The following is a 17884-nucleotide window of genomic DNA, read 5'->3' as shown; positions in this document are numbered from 1 at the left end:
AAATGTCAGTACCAAAAGCGGTAACCCCGAGCTTCACTCGGGCTTACCATGCGGCGTTGCTCAGGGAGTCCCTGCAGCACTTACCTTGTCCTTCGCTCCCACGATGTGTCCCCTGCAGCGTCCCCGGCCATCTCCTCCGGCCGATGCCGGCATCCGGCTTCCGTGTTCCGGTCCCTGTGACGTCGGGACGTACGGCGGCAAATTTGAAATTTTTTAAAAATGTATTTTTTTAAAATGACTATTACATAGTAAAACATTGCTATTTCACATACATTTTGTCCCTACTGCTTTGTCCTGTGCCCTGCCTGCATTTTGACTGTTCTTTCTGCCTGGAAACTTAGAAAAGTCCATGGCGTCCAAAAAGCGTCCCTTTACGTCAAAAGCGGTTTTAGACCAGCTAGAGAACAGCGATAGTAAATCAGAACCACTTGCAGAATCGAGTGATGATTCGTGGGGAAATTCGTCATCAGACACTGAAAACGATTTTGCGACTTTGCTCAGCGATGTGCGAATTTGCCTCTGTATTTCAAATTTCAGTGTTTTTGGTTTGATTATATTATTGAATTAAATTTATTATTATATTATTTTTTATGATTATTTATTAAATTATAATTTATGATTTCGTGTTTCAAATTTTATCCTACCCGGGATGTTTACTAGACTCTTTTCATACAGATTTCAGTGAGTTATTCCTAAAAATTACAGCCTACAATAAAAAACTACATATTTCCATGCAAAAAAATGGTACCGCTTTCAGCACAAAAAATCGGAAATAATTAGACCGCCGAGGAGGTTAAGATTAACGTGGCAAAGAGACTGATCCCCAGGTTGTGGCAGGTTCAGGAAGCCCCTAAAATCACGGATTGGATAAGTAGAGTGGAACTTATACATAGGATGAAGGAGTTATATTACAGGGGAGAGGATAAACATGACAAATTTAAGAGTATTTGGGATAGATAGGTAGTCTTTAAAACATCAAGGAGATATTCAGAATTGACCAATATAAATATCGGAAGGGAAGAACAAAGGAAGGGGGAAATTAGAGGTATGGAATAAATAGACAAGTAGAAGAGGAAGAAGGTGGTGTGGAAATAGGGGGTGACCACAGGGAAGGGGATGGGTGGTTGGAGGGAGGGAAATGGGTACAGTGAAGGAAATAAGTATTTGATCCTCTGCTGATTTTGAATGTTTGCCCACTCACAAAGAAATTATCAGTCTAAAAATCGAATGATAAATGTATTGTAACACTAAGAGACAGAATAGCAACACAAAATTCAAAAGAAATGCATGTCAAGAAATTATGCACGGATTTGCATGTTTATGAGGGAAATAAGTATTTGATCCCCTTTACAAAACATGACTTCGTACTTGGTGGCAAATCCCTTGCTGGCAATCACAGAGGGCAGACGTTTCCTGTAGTTGGCCACCAGGTTTGCACACATCTCAGGAGGGATTTTGGCCCACTCCTCTTGACAGATACTCTCCAAGTCATTAAGGTTTGGTGGCTGACGTTTGGCAACTCGAACTTTCAGCTCCCTCCACAGATTTTCAATCGGATTAAGGTCTGGAGACTGGCTAGGCCACTCCAGGACCTTAATGTACTTCTTCTTGAGCCACTCCTTTGTTGCCTTGGCCGTGTGTTTTGGGTCAATGTCATGATGGAACAACCATCCACGACCCATTTTAAATGCCCTGGCTGAGGGAAGAAGGTTCTCACCCAAGATTTGACGGCACATTGCCCCATCAATCATCCCTTTGATGCGGTGCCGTGTCCTGACCACTTTGCAGAAAATCACCCCCAACGCAGAATGTTTCCACCACCATGTTTGACAGTTGGGATGGTGTTCTTGGGGTTATAGGCAGCATTCCTCCTCCTCCAAACACAGCGAGTTGAGTTGATGCCAAAGAACTCGATTTTGGTCTCATCTGACCACAACACTTTCAACCAGTCCTCCTCTGCATCATTCAGGTGTTCAGTGGCAAACATCAGACAGGCCTAGATATGTGCTTTCTTGAGCAGAGGGACCTTGCGGGTACTGCAGGATTTCAATCCTTGTCGGCGTAGTGCGTTACCAACTGTTTTCTTGGTGACTGTGGTCCCAGCTGCCTGGAGATTATTGACAAGATCCTCACATGTAGTTCTGGGATGATTCCTCACTGTTCTCATGATCATTGACACTCCACAAGGTGAGATCTTGCATGGTGCACCAGACCTAGGGCGACTGACAGTTGTTTTGTGTTTCTTCCATTTGCGAATGATTGCACCTTCTAACCAAGCTGCTTGGCGATAGTTTGGTAGCCCAGTCCAGCCTTGTGTAGGTCTACAATCTTGTCCCTGACATCCTTGGACAGCTCTTTGGTCTTTGCCATGGCGGAGAGTTTGGAATCTGACTGTTTGATTGCTCCTGTGGACAGGTGTCTTTTATACAGGTAACAAAATGAGATTAGCAGCACTCCCTTTAAGAGACTGCTTCTAATCTCAACTTGTTACCTATATGAAAGACACCTGGTAGCTAGAAATCCTGCTGAATGATAGGGGATCAAATACATATTTCCCTCATGAACATGCAAATCAGCGCATCATTTGTTAGACATGCATTTCTTTTGAATTTTTTTGTTGCTATTTTGTCTCTCAGTGTTAAAATACACCTACCATAAGATTTTTAGATTGATCATTTCTTTGTGAGTGGGCAATATTTAAAATCAGCAGCGGATCAAATACTTATTCCCTTCACTGTATATGCGTGTGTGTGAGTGTGTGTGTGTGTGTTGATGTGGAGAATATTTGATTGAGTAAATGGAAATTGTTATATTCACACTGATGATAAAATTAATAAAAATATAATTTAAAAAAAAAGCAAAAGGTCCATCTAAAAAGAAGCCTTACCAGGCCGGGAATAAGCACTGATATGCATGTCCTTCCCCTGGGCAGTTTCTCTCTCTCAAGATGAGGCCAGGAAGAAAGGAGGCAGAGAGAAACTATGCTGCCTAGCAGCCACGATCGCCTAACACAGGACCAAAGCAAAAGCCTAGCAGGGATTCCTTTTCCTCATAGTCATACTCACAGGGAGCCTGAGAGGACACATTTCAGGGTAAGCCATCCCCTTCTATGAATATCCAGTTTCGCCTCCGGGCGCCCTGAAGTCGGAGGGGTCCCCAGCATCCTCTATGGACAGAATCATGGTGGAACTGGTAGAATTAGTGCTCAATCTAGCCCTGCTCATGACCCTTCATTGTGACCTAATCAGGAGACTTGGTACTTACTGTCCGTTTCTCTGCCCTCCTGCAGCAGGAATTATCAAAGCCTGCACAATTATCACAGCCGACCTCAAGCAGGATTTTCAGAGTATCGGGGATAGATTAGACACCACTGAATCTAAGATGTATGGCACTATCTATAGTGTTAACCAAAACTCTCCGATGATCTCTGAACTCCAAGACAGATCGGAAGAAGCGCACGCTAAAATTGAAGATTTGGAGAACAGCTCACGACGGTCCACTGACCTGGAGGTGGCAGTCCACATGCTTATGAAGGTTCTGATCCCCGAAATATCACCACATCAGATGGAAGTGGACAGGGTCTACCATGCTTTAACAGCTCCTTGATCGGATGGCCTTCCACATGATGTCAAGGTCCAGCCACATTTTTACGGGATTAAGGGAAAACCAATAACTGTGGCTACAATTTTATCTGAGCTTTCCTTACAGGGCATGACCATCAACTCTTTGCAGATCTGGCCACATCTACAAACCAGAAATGCCGGAATATGAATTCACTTCTCCAGCAATTGATCTCTCAGCAGATCAAGTATCGCTGATCTTTCTCTTTTTGCCTCTCCTTCACTTTCAGAGGCAAATCTAACTTGTTTTCCACTTTCCAGGAGGGAGAGGAAGTTCTACTGAGCCTGGGGATCACCTCTCGTGTTCCCCCCAGCCTCATTCTCCGCAATGAATTGATGGACCTTAGTTTCCAGTCTGGTCCAGCCAATGTCCATTATCGGCCAGGAGATCACCTTCCATTACTTGAACTTTCGATATGCCTCGTGAGGCTATTAACCTGTTGAATCCTCCTTTAAGAAGACTGGTTTGATTCTATTCTGATTAAGTCCATTTGCTCTCCCAGATTGATGTCTACAAATTTTTCTGACCTTCAAGCTACTTTCCGCTAGAGTTAAGGGGAGAGATGTAATATCCAGATGTCACCTCTTGTCTAGCTATATTAAAGTTTTGAAGCCCAACCTCTTATATACAAGCCATATGGACATGTGTCAGGGTGGACACACATGCTACTACTTGTGACCTAGCCCTTCTCTGTTCGATAGAGGCAATGTCACGCATTTTGTTAAGGGATTGGTTCCCTCACTGAACGCAGGTCCATAACTACTTATATGTAGCATTCATTTACCTAATTTTTGGCCCTATGCCAAATGGTTTGTCACTACTGGATCTTTTTCGTCTCTACTTTTTCCTCTTATTTTTTTTTCTGTATTTCCGTGCCAACTCCTCTATCCCAGATGAGGGAAAAAGGGACGCTTGGGTCCTCCCCATGGGATCTCCAGAAATCGAGAATATCAATATAGAACTCATCAGAGCCAATAAAAAGATAGAACAAGGATTGGAAGAGTTAGAAAGAAGAAAAAATATAGTTATTAGACCTGCGGACAAAGGGGGGAATAGTCATCTTGAATAAAGATGACTATTCAAAGGAGCTTAATAGATTACTAATAGATGAAGACACTTATGAGAAACTTGTCAATGGAATTTATTCAATTTTCTCCAGAACAGGAGAGTATTTGGATCATTTCCTGCAACCTATAGCCCTTGGATTTCCATCATATATTAAGGATAGTAAAGAACTTATCAATCTACTAAGAGAGAAAAGAATAAATAACAATTGCACACTAGCCAGTATTAATGTAGAGTCAATATACACCAATATGAAAGAAGGATGCTCTAGATTCTGTGGAATGGGCCCTTAAAGAAAGAACCACATACTAGAAACTGGCCATGAAAGGCAACGATTTCTGGCATAATTAATGCTTCTATGCCCAAAAATGGTGAGTAGCTATGGGGGAGTAGCTATATTTATGAGCAAGTGGGAGGCTGAGAAAATATACAAAATTCCAAGAAAGGATCTACTAAACTATAAAAGGTATATTGATGATATACAGAGGGATTCCGAATTGGACAGAGGGAAAGAAGAAGGAAATGGGACTCGAAAAGCAGAGAAGGCAGCTGATTCCAAGAAAAAGACAGTAATAGAGAAGAAACAGATGTGGAAGAATGAGAATTGAAGAACATTAATGGTGGGAAGAAAGATGGAAACAAATATAGAAAAGGAAAAATGTTTTTTTTTTTCCTCTTTTTTCTTGTTTGGTCCTCCCTCTCCCCCTGGCCTGGTGCCCCCTTACTATATACCCCCCCCCCCATTTTTATTCTCTTCCTTCTTCTCCACTGGGCTGCTACCCCTGGATATGAAAACTGAAAGAAGAATGAATTTAAGTGAAATGGGGGATATAGGAGTTTGGGGTAATTTGGGTAACAAAGATACAGAGAAGAAAAGATTATATTAATGGCAGGACACAGGGAGGTCTAGCATGTTTGGAAACCCACTCCCCAAAAGGGAGAGAAGGAGGGAGTGGGAGGCATCCATGGATGGAGACCAGCCCCAGTTAGAGGAATCAAGGGTGGGGATGGAATCACAACAGATCCAAGGGCTAAATTTGGGCCACATTCAGTAGGTATGACAGGGGTGGGGGGTAAGAATAGGAGGGGGGAAGGGAGGGGGTTGGGATCTCAAACTTCTGATGAAAATCATGGCCAATAGATTCTCCTCCTTCATTAACCTCCATTGACACAAAGACCAGGTAGGGTTTGTACCAGGAAGACAGGGACTGGATCAGATTAGAGGAGCAGTTGATCTCATCTCTCTCCTACAATCCTGTTGGGATAGAGGGCAATGACAGGAAGGCCTTCTGCTGTCCATAGATTTACAAAAGGCCTTTGACTCGGTTTCTTGGCCTTATCTACAATCCTTTAGGTTTGGGGGGTTGGAACTGTGTTTCTGCAGATGTTGGGTTCCTTGTCCCTTTGTCCCACAGCCCACATCAAGCTGCAGGGCCATCTCTCCAAGCCCATTGTTATTGCTAGAGGAGCCAGACAGGGATATCCATTTTCCCCACTTATTTAGTTATCACGATGTTGGCTATAGCCCTCCGAGACAATCCTGATATCAAAGGTGTACAGTGTGGACCTAGAACACATAAATGTGCATTGTTTGCAGACAACCTGCTATTGCTTGTCATTTGAAGACTTTGCTTAATATTCTACGTGTCTGACGCCAGTTTGGGGACATTTCAGGCCTCCGAGAAAATGAAAGTAAATCCCTAGAGCTGACATTTAATCTCCCTGTGGACCTCGGCAATAGACTGAAGGAACATTATCATTTCCAATAGCAAGATTACTCTCTTCTGTATTTGGGGGTATCCCTGTCTTCCTCTCATTTTTATCTCCTAATCTACCCACCCTTATTTAAACAACTGGAAGAGGACCTCACTAAATGGACTTGGACTTTATTTGATTTCTCATGGCTAGGGCGGTTACTTAGAGTGAAAATGACAATTTTACCTAGGGTTTTATACTTTTTTTCAGCTCTCTCCATATTGCTATCCACCGCTCCGACATACTCCGTTTTTAGGCATGTCTGATTAGATTTATCTGGGGTCATAAAGGACACAGATTTGTGAAGAAGGTGCAACAGCCCTGGACAAAAATATTGGCACCCCTGCATTTCTGTCAGATAATGCACCACTTGCCCAGAAAACTGTTGCAATTACAAATGTTTAGTAGGCATTCTCATGTTTATTTCGTTTGTATTGGTATGACACAAAAAAGTGGAGAAATAAAAAGCCAGATTTAACAAATTCTATGCAAAACTGTTCCACTGTTGTTCCATCATGGGCACCATGTATCTTATATAGTGGGAGTGCCCTTGTATCAGAAGATGATGGAATAAGGTTTTTTCCTTACTTTGCTATATTCTTCATAAGTGCGTTGCACAACTGCTCCAATATGCTCTGGTGAATGAGCCCATTCCTGCCCTATCCTGCAGTGAGCAAAGTTTAGCATTCTTTTTTTTCTTAGCAACTAAATGCACGATTGCGGGAGCATGGAAAAAGCCCACTGTTTTGCTTTTTTGCTTGCTCATACCAAACATAAGGTGTCGTGGATTATGGTGCATGAGTTGGTGAGTGTCTTGAATGATAATGTTAAACAATTTGAGACTACATGGCCACCTTGGGCTTCATATCTACATATCTCTCTAGAGTTCTAATGGGTATGCTCTTTTTATTTTCTCTTCAGGACTATCCTGGGTCGCTGTTCTTCTGTTTGTCTTTCTTTTTCTACCTCTTCTGCTTTGACTGCCCCCCCTCTTCTTTATATAGATGGATCCTGGTATACATGGTCCAGGACAATGAGTTTTGTGCGTAAAGTGTTACTAAACTTACAACAGTAAAATCGGGCTGTATATGCAGTAAAGCATGCTTGTAATGCTCACTGTGGAACCTAAGAGGTTAATCATCTGCATTGTCTAGCGGTTTGATCCTTTCTTCTCTGTCCCTCCCCTTTTTCAAGCAACCACCTGTTAGCTCCTGATAAGGCAGACTGAACCGTACGCATTTTGCACATGCTCAGTTTGGTGTTTATTGCTAGAGCGTTTTTTTTTTATTAGGGGAGTGCATGTGATCAGCAGAGGGCCAATCAGCACTGTCCAGACAGAGGTCAGGGGTTTTGAATCCTCCTAGAGGAGAAAGAAAACTCTTACAAGCTTTAGCTAGCTCTGCTGGACACTGATAAAAGTCACAAGAATGTTCTAACTGCTGATGAGAAAAGGTATTTAGCAGTTTATACTTACTAAAATATTTGCATTTCCATGTTCTGTGTACTGTAGGAGACCAGATATAGTGAATGCAGAGTCCTGAGTTTAGTAACACTTTAAGCATTTTGCTTTGCTCACTCTGATCCTGACTCTATACTGATGCTATAATGCTTCTTGGGAGCATTGGGGTAGTTTGGAAGGACACGCTGTGTTACCTCAAGGACAACAACTTTCTCATATTCTGTCTATATTTAACCTAATGTATACTTCCTGTACATGTTGCCGTGAGGCTTGGACTTATTCACACTATTTGGCTATGGTAGCCTTTTGTATCCTTTGTATGTTATGTGTTTTTACCCCAAAATCTTTACTAAAAAATATTGAACGAGAAAAGTTTACACTGTAAAGTGAAGACATTCCAAACACAGTCTTGAATTTTCCAGTAACAGTCAGAGAGACCCAGGGGTAACCCAGTCTTAGCTGTCCACATTACTGCTCCTGTAATAGGGTCCACGTCATGGTGGGCATACCCTTGGTGGAGTCAAGGTCTAGGTCCCATAGAGATGGACCAATGGCTCTACACCTGTAAAGCACTCTTCAGCTATCTACACATGTTGTACAAATTGCTTAAGTGAGCTTCCATGCAGGATCCTGTGCTCAAAGTAACATTACAGGCCTGCCCAACAGTGTGGGATCTGGGTATGGCTCTTAGGTTTTACTGAGGTTGCATTAATCTGGATGCACTGTTTCTATGGTTTATTAGAAGACAGTGAAATGCTGATTGAAAATAAAAGAAACTGATTAAACGATGAGTGATTTCACCATAAGGTAGAAGAAGTCCATCAGAAAAAAACTGAGGAATCAGGTAGTGGGGTAGGGTTATAGGAGAGGCACCCAGTGGCCGTATGCTCAAAAGCTTGCCAGTGATCAGTTAGCTGGCTGAAAACACCAGCCTAACACAGATACCTTGTTTGCCCTTGCTCAACAAAGTTTCTCGTGTGATCAGACTAAAAGTATTACATTGGGTAAACTGTAGTACTTAACCCCACTAATTGTTCTCTATATGTCTTTGTATCACGGTTTGTTTGTTCTGAACAATCAAATGATTTTTGCTTCACATTACAGTACCCTACTGTTTGACACGAAAAGAAGGAAACTGTGACTTTGATTCATTACACTGTAGGATGCCTTAGGAAGAGGTGTTTAGTATCAAGACTGAGTAAGGTACCTGATGCACAATGCACTATTTCAAATTAATTTTTTCCTGGCATCGGGCTCTAAGTGTTACACTTAAAAAGTCTACCGCCCTAAAAAACAGAAATGCATATAAATGTTTTTCTGAAATATGCAAAATGAAGTAAAACGCTTACCAAAATTCTTGGAGATTTGCTGACATAAGGAAACTTTTCCACAAGTATTGATATTAGAAACCGAGGTGCTCTGCAAAAATAAATTCGGACAAGTTTTAGAACAGAGCAATAGTTCATACAAACTGCAAGCACATTTGTTTTATTGAAGTCTGGTAAAAGATATAATGAATCAGATGATCAGAATGTGTGGAAATCAATGACAACTCTAGAATTAAAAATGTTAGGTAGGATCCTAAACCATCCTGACCAAAAAGCGTTCAAGTTAGGAAAGACAACCACTCTCAACACATGCCATTTATACAAGAACCTATAGAAGGTACTTTGAGGACATCAGAGTCGTGGTAAGCTTAGAAGCTGCTAAAATATTTCAGTCAGTGGAGTGGAAATTCCTGTGGCGTAACCTGTACAAATTTGGCTTTGGCCCTTATTTTTTTGAAAGGGCTCAAAATCATATATTGCAACCCTACTGCTCAAATTAGCCTTAGTGGATGGTTACGAGAACCATTCCCTCTCACCAGAGGAACCAGACAGGCATTTCCGCTTTCCACTCTTCTATATACACTAGCAGTTGGGCCCTAGGCAACACTATTGCCTATACACCCTGATATTTGTTGCCTACAAACCCGCTCTTAAGTGGATAAAACTAATTTTACGCAGATGCTATTCTACCTAAAAAAAACCAAAGAATCTTCAGAATAATTAAATACCTGGGAATTCTTTATTCTAAAAACCTGCTGCATTATCCCATCCTAAACATGAAAACCCTTACAACTGTTAATAAAAGAAAAGTACAGACCTGGGGCAGCACAGCGGCTAAGTGGTTAGCACTTTTTCCTTGCAGTGCTAGGGTCCTCCAATTAAATTCTAACCAGGACACAGTCAACATGGAATACGCATGTTCTCCTTGTGTTTATGTGAGTTTACTCTGGGAACTCCTGTTTCCTTCAACACTCCAAAGATGTGTTGGTAGAGTAATTAGCACCTGTCTAAACTGGCCCTAGTATGTATAAGTAAGCATGTTAGCAAGGGACCTTAGATTGTAAGTTCCTTGTGGACAGATACATATGTGAATGTAAAAGGATACTAAATTGTCAGAGCTATAAAAAATTAAAAAAATACTATCCCAAGGGCTGTACAAATCTCAGGGATGATCCTTCTCCCCAAGTCCTATAAGTAAACTGGCATTTCCAACTCTACATAACCCTGAAATACTTAAAAATTATAGATCTAGGCTCAAACCATTTATAAAAGGAAAGGAAAGTCATAATCTATAAAGGTCCATACTTAAGAGACCCTTGAAATAAGGTAGCCTGACCATGCCAGATTTGATTTTATACTATGTGGCCTCACAAGTGTCACACATACTGTATCTCAGTGGAGAAGTACAAAATCAGCCATATTTCTAAACTTGAGTCATTTACCCAATTTCAGTGATTTTCTTGACCCTATACCTTACCTCCTCTGGTCTCAGGAGCCTAAATCCTAAAACAACCATGGACCACATGCTCATTCTATCTCAGAAAATATGGGATGCTGCCTTAGTGAAGTTGGAATTCTTTTCCTGAATTTGGGTGGGTAACCCCTATATTCACTTTGTTCCTGTATATTCTAAAGACAGTTATTACTACCCTGAGCCACATTAAAAAAGTTAATGAGTTAAAATCATTTTAACAAAACAAAAAAGTAATTCCAATTACTTAATAGTATGCTCTTTCAATGAAGTGAAAACAAGTAAACAGCAGAGAGCGCACAGCAGCCCTAGCGTAACTCCATTTTAATATGATATAAAAGCTTTAAAACGATTGCACTCACATGATACAATAATGCATAGCCATATCAATCTGTGGTTGGTTCTCCTTGGCTTTTCTCCAGGCTGAAGCAATATGGCAGAGGGTGAGACATGGCAATGACAGATCTACCAAGGATGACAGCTCACAGTCACAACGTGCGGCTGCTGCTGCGCATGCACCGGGTCAGCCGGGGTGCACGCTCACTCCGTCTGCTGCTTCTATTGCTCAGAGAGGGAAAGGGGGATGACAGGTTGCTATGACAATGTTTTCTGGAGGTGTGACCGGCCTCCATCAAGTCACGCCCCCACGGTGTCCAGTCTTTTATATGATGTGGTCTACTCCCAATACAATTCTTAAAGGGGCGACTCAGAGGACGCCATACGGAGTCTGCAATATATTACCAGGTCCCAATACAGATCTTAAAAGGGACGACTCTAAGGACAGAGTGGAGGAGATGAGTTCTGTAGCAACCGATATTTCAAATCTGTCCATGTATTGGCAGTAGTACAAACCACAAGGGCATGAATGATCTGGAATAGAGTTTTCTTAAACAGACGTGCCTATAGCTCTAAGAGAAAATTAAAGAATAGCAGAATATATCATGTATTAGATCAGCAATGGGAAAACTACGGCCCGCGGGCCGTATACGGCCCGGCGGACCTTTTAATCTGGCCCGCGGAGCTAGGCTCCAGCTAGGCTCCTCTCACAGTCCGCCCTGAAGACCGGTGTAGCATGAAAATCTGTCTCCTATGAGGATCTGTCCCCCTCGACGTATCTGCGCATGTGCCGGAGATCGTCGATCGGCTGCTAATGCCGGAAACTGGCACATGCGCAGATACGTCGAGGGGGACAGATCCTCATAGGAGACAGATTTTCATACTACACCGGAATGGCACGAGAACACGGCGAGAGGAACGCGCGGAGCAAAGGTAAGTGAATTGACACAGGGGGGACTGACTATAGGGGGGATGAATTAATATGGGGAATGAATTACTATAGGGGGGATGAATTACTATATGGGGGATGAATTACTATATGGGGGATTAATTACTATGGGGGATGAATTACTATATGGGGGATGAATTACTATATGGGGGAAGAATTACTATATGGGGGAAGAATTACTATATGGGGGATGAATTACTATATGGGGGATGAATTACTATATGGGGGATGAATTACTATATGGGGGATGAATTACTATATGGGGGATTAATTACTATGCTTACTATGGGGGAATATTACTATACTTACTATGGATGACACATACACATCATTCATCTACTCTTGGTCCGGCCCCCGAGTCCAATATATGAACCCATTGCGGCCCTCAAGTCAAAAAGTTTGCCCACCCCTGTATTAGATGCTAGTGCAAGTATATAAAATTCAAGTATGTAAACCTATCATCTTATTGTGTGTCTTGGGGCCGTGGCTGACAACCCCAATCACACAGGTATATAGCAAATGACAATTGAAAAGTAATGTAAAAATTTATATTAATTGGGTTTTAATTAGATTTTTTAAATGAGGGTATTAATTTCCAATTCCTCATTTAACCCTTCTAGGGACATCATATTTAACTTAAATATCCAAAATGTCTCCAGCTGACAAAGTCTGGAGAACCATTCTCCCTTAGGAACTGTCATAGCGATGGCCTCTATACCAAAAAGTTCTAGTCCCTGCGTGCTTCCTCCATGTAGGGTACAAAAATGGCAGGGAACACTATGTTTGTCCACTCAATGTTCTATAAATCGCCTATATTAACCTTCTGCACATAGTACACACTGTCCTCCCAACATAGAGGCCACAAGGGCACCTGAGGCCGTACACTACAAACTGTTCCGCAGCTAATAAACTGGTTGAACTGAAAAACCTTTCCATACCTCCTAGTAAAAGTTTTTTGGCAGTGGTGTATATAAGGTCAGGCCGTACATATACTAGATTTACATCTATGTGATCCTGTTAGATTGAGGAAGGTGAGGATATCATGGGCTCGGCTCTGTATGTCTTTGATGCGAATAGGACCAACAATACTCTTAACATTGTTGGCTCTCCTAAATACTACTCTGGGAGTACTGGGAAGTACTTTATTTAGGGCAGGATCCTGTTTTACAATTGGCTCATGTTTGTTTATGGCCCTTTTGATAGCCCAATGCTGGTCATTGAACCTGGTGCTAAATGGACATGTTTACCTGAATCTACTGTATCCAAATTTTTATCCAAACCATCTCTGTACCTATTCATGGCCTACACTCCATTGTACCTTAGTAGCTAAAAATGTTTTGGTGATTAGCTCTGATTGTGCTAGATAATCTGTAGTATTGGAACAATTTCAAAATAGTTGTTGGAACTGGCTATATGGGATATTTTCCTTCCACTTTGGATGATGACAACTGTAGTGATGTAGATACGAGTTGCCTGCAGTTTCTTAGAAATGGATTTTAGATATTATATTTCCTCCCTCCTCCCAAGATAAAACCAAATCTAAGAATACTAAAGATTTGTGATCAACATGTGGAAATTTGATGCTATAAGTATTGGCATTACAGTTGGATACAAACTCCATGACTGTCTAAAGGGGGCCGTCCCAGATGATCAACACATCAATATAGAGCCCATAGTAGACTAAGTGTCTAGCAAAGGGGTTCTGGAACCAGATGTTAAATTGCTCCCAGATTCCTATAAATAAATTTGCATAACAGTGTGCAAAGTGAGCCCCCATGGCTGTGCTGGATATCTGTCTATAAAAGGACCCATTAAACTGAAAGTAGTTCCTTTCCAGAGCAAACCTAGTGCACTGGAAAATAAATGAAGACTGGTCAGGGTGCATTGATTATTTTTCTAATAAGTGTTCAAGAGCTCTTAGGCTCCCTTTGTGTACTATAGAGGTATAAAGTGAACATACATCCAAAGATAACCAAAGGTAATTACCGTATTTTCCGGCATATAAGACGACTTTTCAACACAAGAAAAACTTCTGAAAAGTCGGGGGTCGTCTTATACGCCGGTATACGGCGAGCCGGTGTCAGGGCGGCACTTTTTCGAGGGGCGGGCCGCGCGGCGCCGCCCCCCCTCCTCCTTCAACGGACACTAAGTACAGGGGTGGGCAGAGGGGCTGCTGTACCTTACCTGGCTCCGGTCCCGGTCCCACGACGATCCGGTCCAGGAAGCGCAGCTGCTCCTCCTTTCAGTTCGGCCGCTCGGCTCCGCCTCCTCACCGGTGATTGGGCGCCAGCACTGGAAAGGCACACAGGCGACCAATCACCGGGCAGGAGGCGGAGCCGAGCGGCCCCGCGAAAATCTGAAAGATGGAGCAGCCGCTGCTCTCCCCCACTGACACTAACGATGGGGCACTATTCCTCCTCCACACTGACACTAACGATGAGGCACTGTTCCTCCCACTGACACCAACGATGAGGCACTGTTCCTCCCCCACTGACACCAACGATGGGGCACTATTCCTCCTCCCCACTGACACCAATGATGGAGCACTATTCCTCCTCCCCACTGACACCAACGATGGGGCACTGTTCCTCCCCCACTGACACCAACGATGGGGCACTATTCCTCCTCCCCACTGACACCAACGATGGGGCACTATTCCTCCTCCCCACTGACACCAATGCTGGGGCACTATTCCTTCCACTGATACCAATGATGGGGCACTATTACTCCCACTGATACCAATGATGGGGCACTATTCCTCCCACTGATACCAATGATGGGGCACTATTCCTCCCACTGACACCATTGATGGGGCGCAATTCCTGCCACTGACACCAATGATGGGGCGCAATTCCTGCCACTGACACCAATGATGGGGCGCAATTCCTGCCACTGATACCAATGCTTGGGCACTATTCCTTCCACTGATACCAAAGATGGGGTGCTATTCCTCCCACTGACACCAATGATGGGGCACTATTCCTCCCACTGACACCAATGATGGGACACTATTCCTCCCACTGACACCAATGATGGGGTGCTATTCCTCCCACTGATACCAATGATGGAGCACTATTCCTCCCACTGACACTAATGGGGCACTATTCCTCCCACTGACACCAATGATGGGGCACTACTCCTCCCACTGACACCAATGATGGGGCACTATTTCATCCACTGACACCAATGATGGGGCACTATTCCTCCCACTGACACTAATGATGGGACACTATTCCTCACACACTGACACTAATGATGGGGCATCATCATTGGTGTCAGTGGGAGGAATAGTGTCCCATCATTAGTCAGTGGGCGGAATAGTGCCCCATCATTGGTGTCAGTGGATTTAATAGTGCCCCATCATTGGTGTCAGTGGGAGGAGTAGTGCCCCATCATTGGTGTCAGTGGGAGGAATAGTGTCCCATCATTGGAATACCATACTGAAATGGCATACCATATTGAAATCAAATCTGATGTTTTTTCATTATTATTTGGTGTGCGTTGGAAGAGGGGTAGTCTTATACGGCGAGTATAGCTCAAACCCTATATTTTAACAGGAAAAGTAGGGGGTCGTCTTATACGCCCAGTCGTCTTATACGCCGGAAAATACGGTAGGCTCCCACGTATACCGTTGTATATTCTCCAGCACATGGGCAGAGTGGGCAGTGAAAATAAGCTGCAAGAATATACCAATATACTGGGATAGCCTACTCGCGATACCATCCATGCTAGCCACTACAGGTCACCCTGATGGGTTTATGGGGTCCTTATGAACTTTATGGATGTGACAGAAGTAGGGTATGTTGAAGTATTTATTTAGAAAAAAAACTTTTTTCGGATTTGTTTATTAACACTTTATGGAAGGCTAAGCTCTCAAAAATGTCTTGCTTATAACTTACCAGGTTAACTACGTTTCTGCCCTATAGCAGATTGACAGCCGGGTGGGCTGTTCATCCATCTGAGTGAATGTCCTTCTCATCGCGATACTCGTGCGTGCCCCCCTGGGGAGCGCAGCGTAGCAATTAGTGATGAGCTTTGTCCCTTGGACACAGCGCATCCCATATCAGGGTAAAGTGCCAATGAAATTGGCTCTTTACCTCGTGATCAGCTATGTCAAATAACAGCCGATCATAAACATAAACCAGCACACTAATTCTAAAGGAGATCCCAGGAAGTGATTTACCAGTTGACCCCTTCACTATTGTGCACCGCACTGCCATAAATAAAGAATACCTGTCAGTGCAGCCCATCAGGGGACCTGTCAGTGCAGTCCATTAGTGTATCCATCAGTGTACCTGTCAGTGCATTAATTAGTGCAGCCCATCAGTGTACCTGTCATCACAGCCATCAGTGCAGCCTTATCAGTGTACCTGTCACAGAGCCGACATCACTACTGCCCATCAGCAGTGTACCTATCACAGCCAACCATCAGCAGTGTACCCATCATACAGCTACAATCACCAAAGCAGCCATATACTAAAAAATCTTTTACTAGTGAGGAGGCATATAAAATACTCAGTATGATGGATGAGAGCAGCGGGGAGCTCTCACCATCCGATTCCAATTTGGAATACAAGCTAGTAGAAAGTAGTGGGTCAGTGACTGAATCAGAGGAGGAAACCATCCAACCTAACAGAATAAGGTGCTCTGAAGACCAGGCAACCACCAGCAGCGACATACACCCTGATGGTCAAACGGCAAACGCCAATGGCACTAGACCCCAGGATGAAAGGTCCAGTAACAGCACTGGAAGATCACACCAAGGCCCAAACATATCTTACTGACGCCCCGGCAAACCCATTATGGCTGAGTTCAAGCTCAGGATCAGCTTCAATCCCCCCTTTCACCGCACAACCAGGTGTGCAGGCCAACACTGACAGTTTTTCCAAAATTGATTTTTTTGTTTTTCCCTGCCAATTTACTTCAATACATGGTGGACCAGAATAACCTTTTTGCCCAGCAATAAACTGATAACACCCTATATGCCTACTGGTCCACCAACCCAATCTACCACATGCCCATTTATTCTGCTGTTATGTCCAGGTCACGCTATGGCTTGATCATGCGATTCCTGAATTTCAATGTAAACTCACAGTGCCCTCCCTGAGATCATTCCAACAATGACAAACTAACAAAATCCGCCCTCTACTCCCTTGTCTACTGGCCAAAAAGAAACAAGAGTATCCTATTCCATAAACACATTACATAGGAAAAAAAATCACATCATAAAAATTAACTTTCTGGCTCTAGGCCAACCGTAGTTTTTTCACGACTAAACCCCTTAAACCCAGTGGTGAAAGTGAATAAGATAGAGATTATTCACTGACAGGTGTCCTTTAAATACTTTATTCATAATCATAAAAAAAATAAAGGTACCTAATAAAATTAAAATGCATACCCATCATGTTCCCAGAAATACAATACATAATAGTTGGCGTCATATGGACCTGATGTTCTAGTTTAGTAAGGTAAATCCTGGGCACAGCGCTCAATTGATGGACCTTCAGAATCAAAATTTATGAATGGCTGAGTATAAATTAAAGATCCACTCACAATGTAGTTTAGGAAATATCTGGACAACTTTGATTAGAATTTATGACTGCAGCTGCCCAAGACCAAAAGGCATTACCTGTCACCTAGAAGATCAAAGGGGCTACTAAAAATGGTCAATCAGAGTGCTTGTCAACACATTAGGGAAAGTTCAGTCCAGTTGTCCAATAGTTGCATAAATATTCTAAGTACTTTGTCATCTGCCTTGTCTATACCTCTGTCTTATGGATTGTTTATGCGGTGATTAAATGCATCTCTCTGAAAAAGAACCGTTGAACTTGTTGCTGTGGGAAAATCCATTTCTGGGATAGAGAAGTTTTACATTCCATACTGACTAGCACACTCTTGCA

The 17884-nt window shown here is 42.8% G+C and overlaps 1 protein-coding gene across 1 annotated transcript in view; it reads right to left on the bottom strand.

Annotated features, from left to right (window-relative positions):
* RRN3 (RNA polymerase I transcription factor RRN3) overlaps window positions 1-17884 on the bottom strand; it is a 600941-nt gene that overhangs the window by 358692 nt on the left and 224365 nt on the right. Inside the window, exon 8 of the mRNA XM_089657080.1 lies at window positions 9250-9319. Coding sequence (XP_089513206.1) covers window positions 9250-9319 — 70 coding nt within the window. The remainder of the gene's footprint in view (window positions 1-9249; window positions 9320-17884) is intronic.

This window comes from Staurois parvus, unplaced genomic scaffold (assembly GCF_062004578.1).
Source record: "Staurois parvus isolate SC_StPar_1 unplaced genomic scaffold, SC_StPar_1.0 ptg000962l, whole genome shotgun sequence".
Lineage (NCBI taxonomy): Eukaryota > Metazoa > Chordata > Amphibia > Anura > Ranidae > Staurois > Staurois parvus.
The sequence above is the reverse complement of the archived record's forward strand: the minus strand, read 5'-3'. Positions and strand labels throughout refer to the sequence as shown.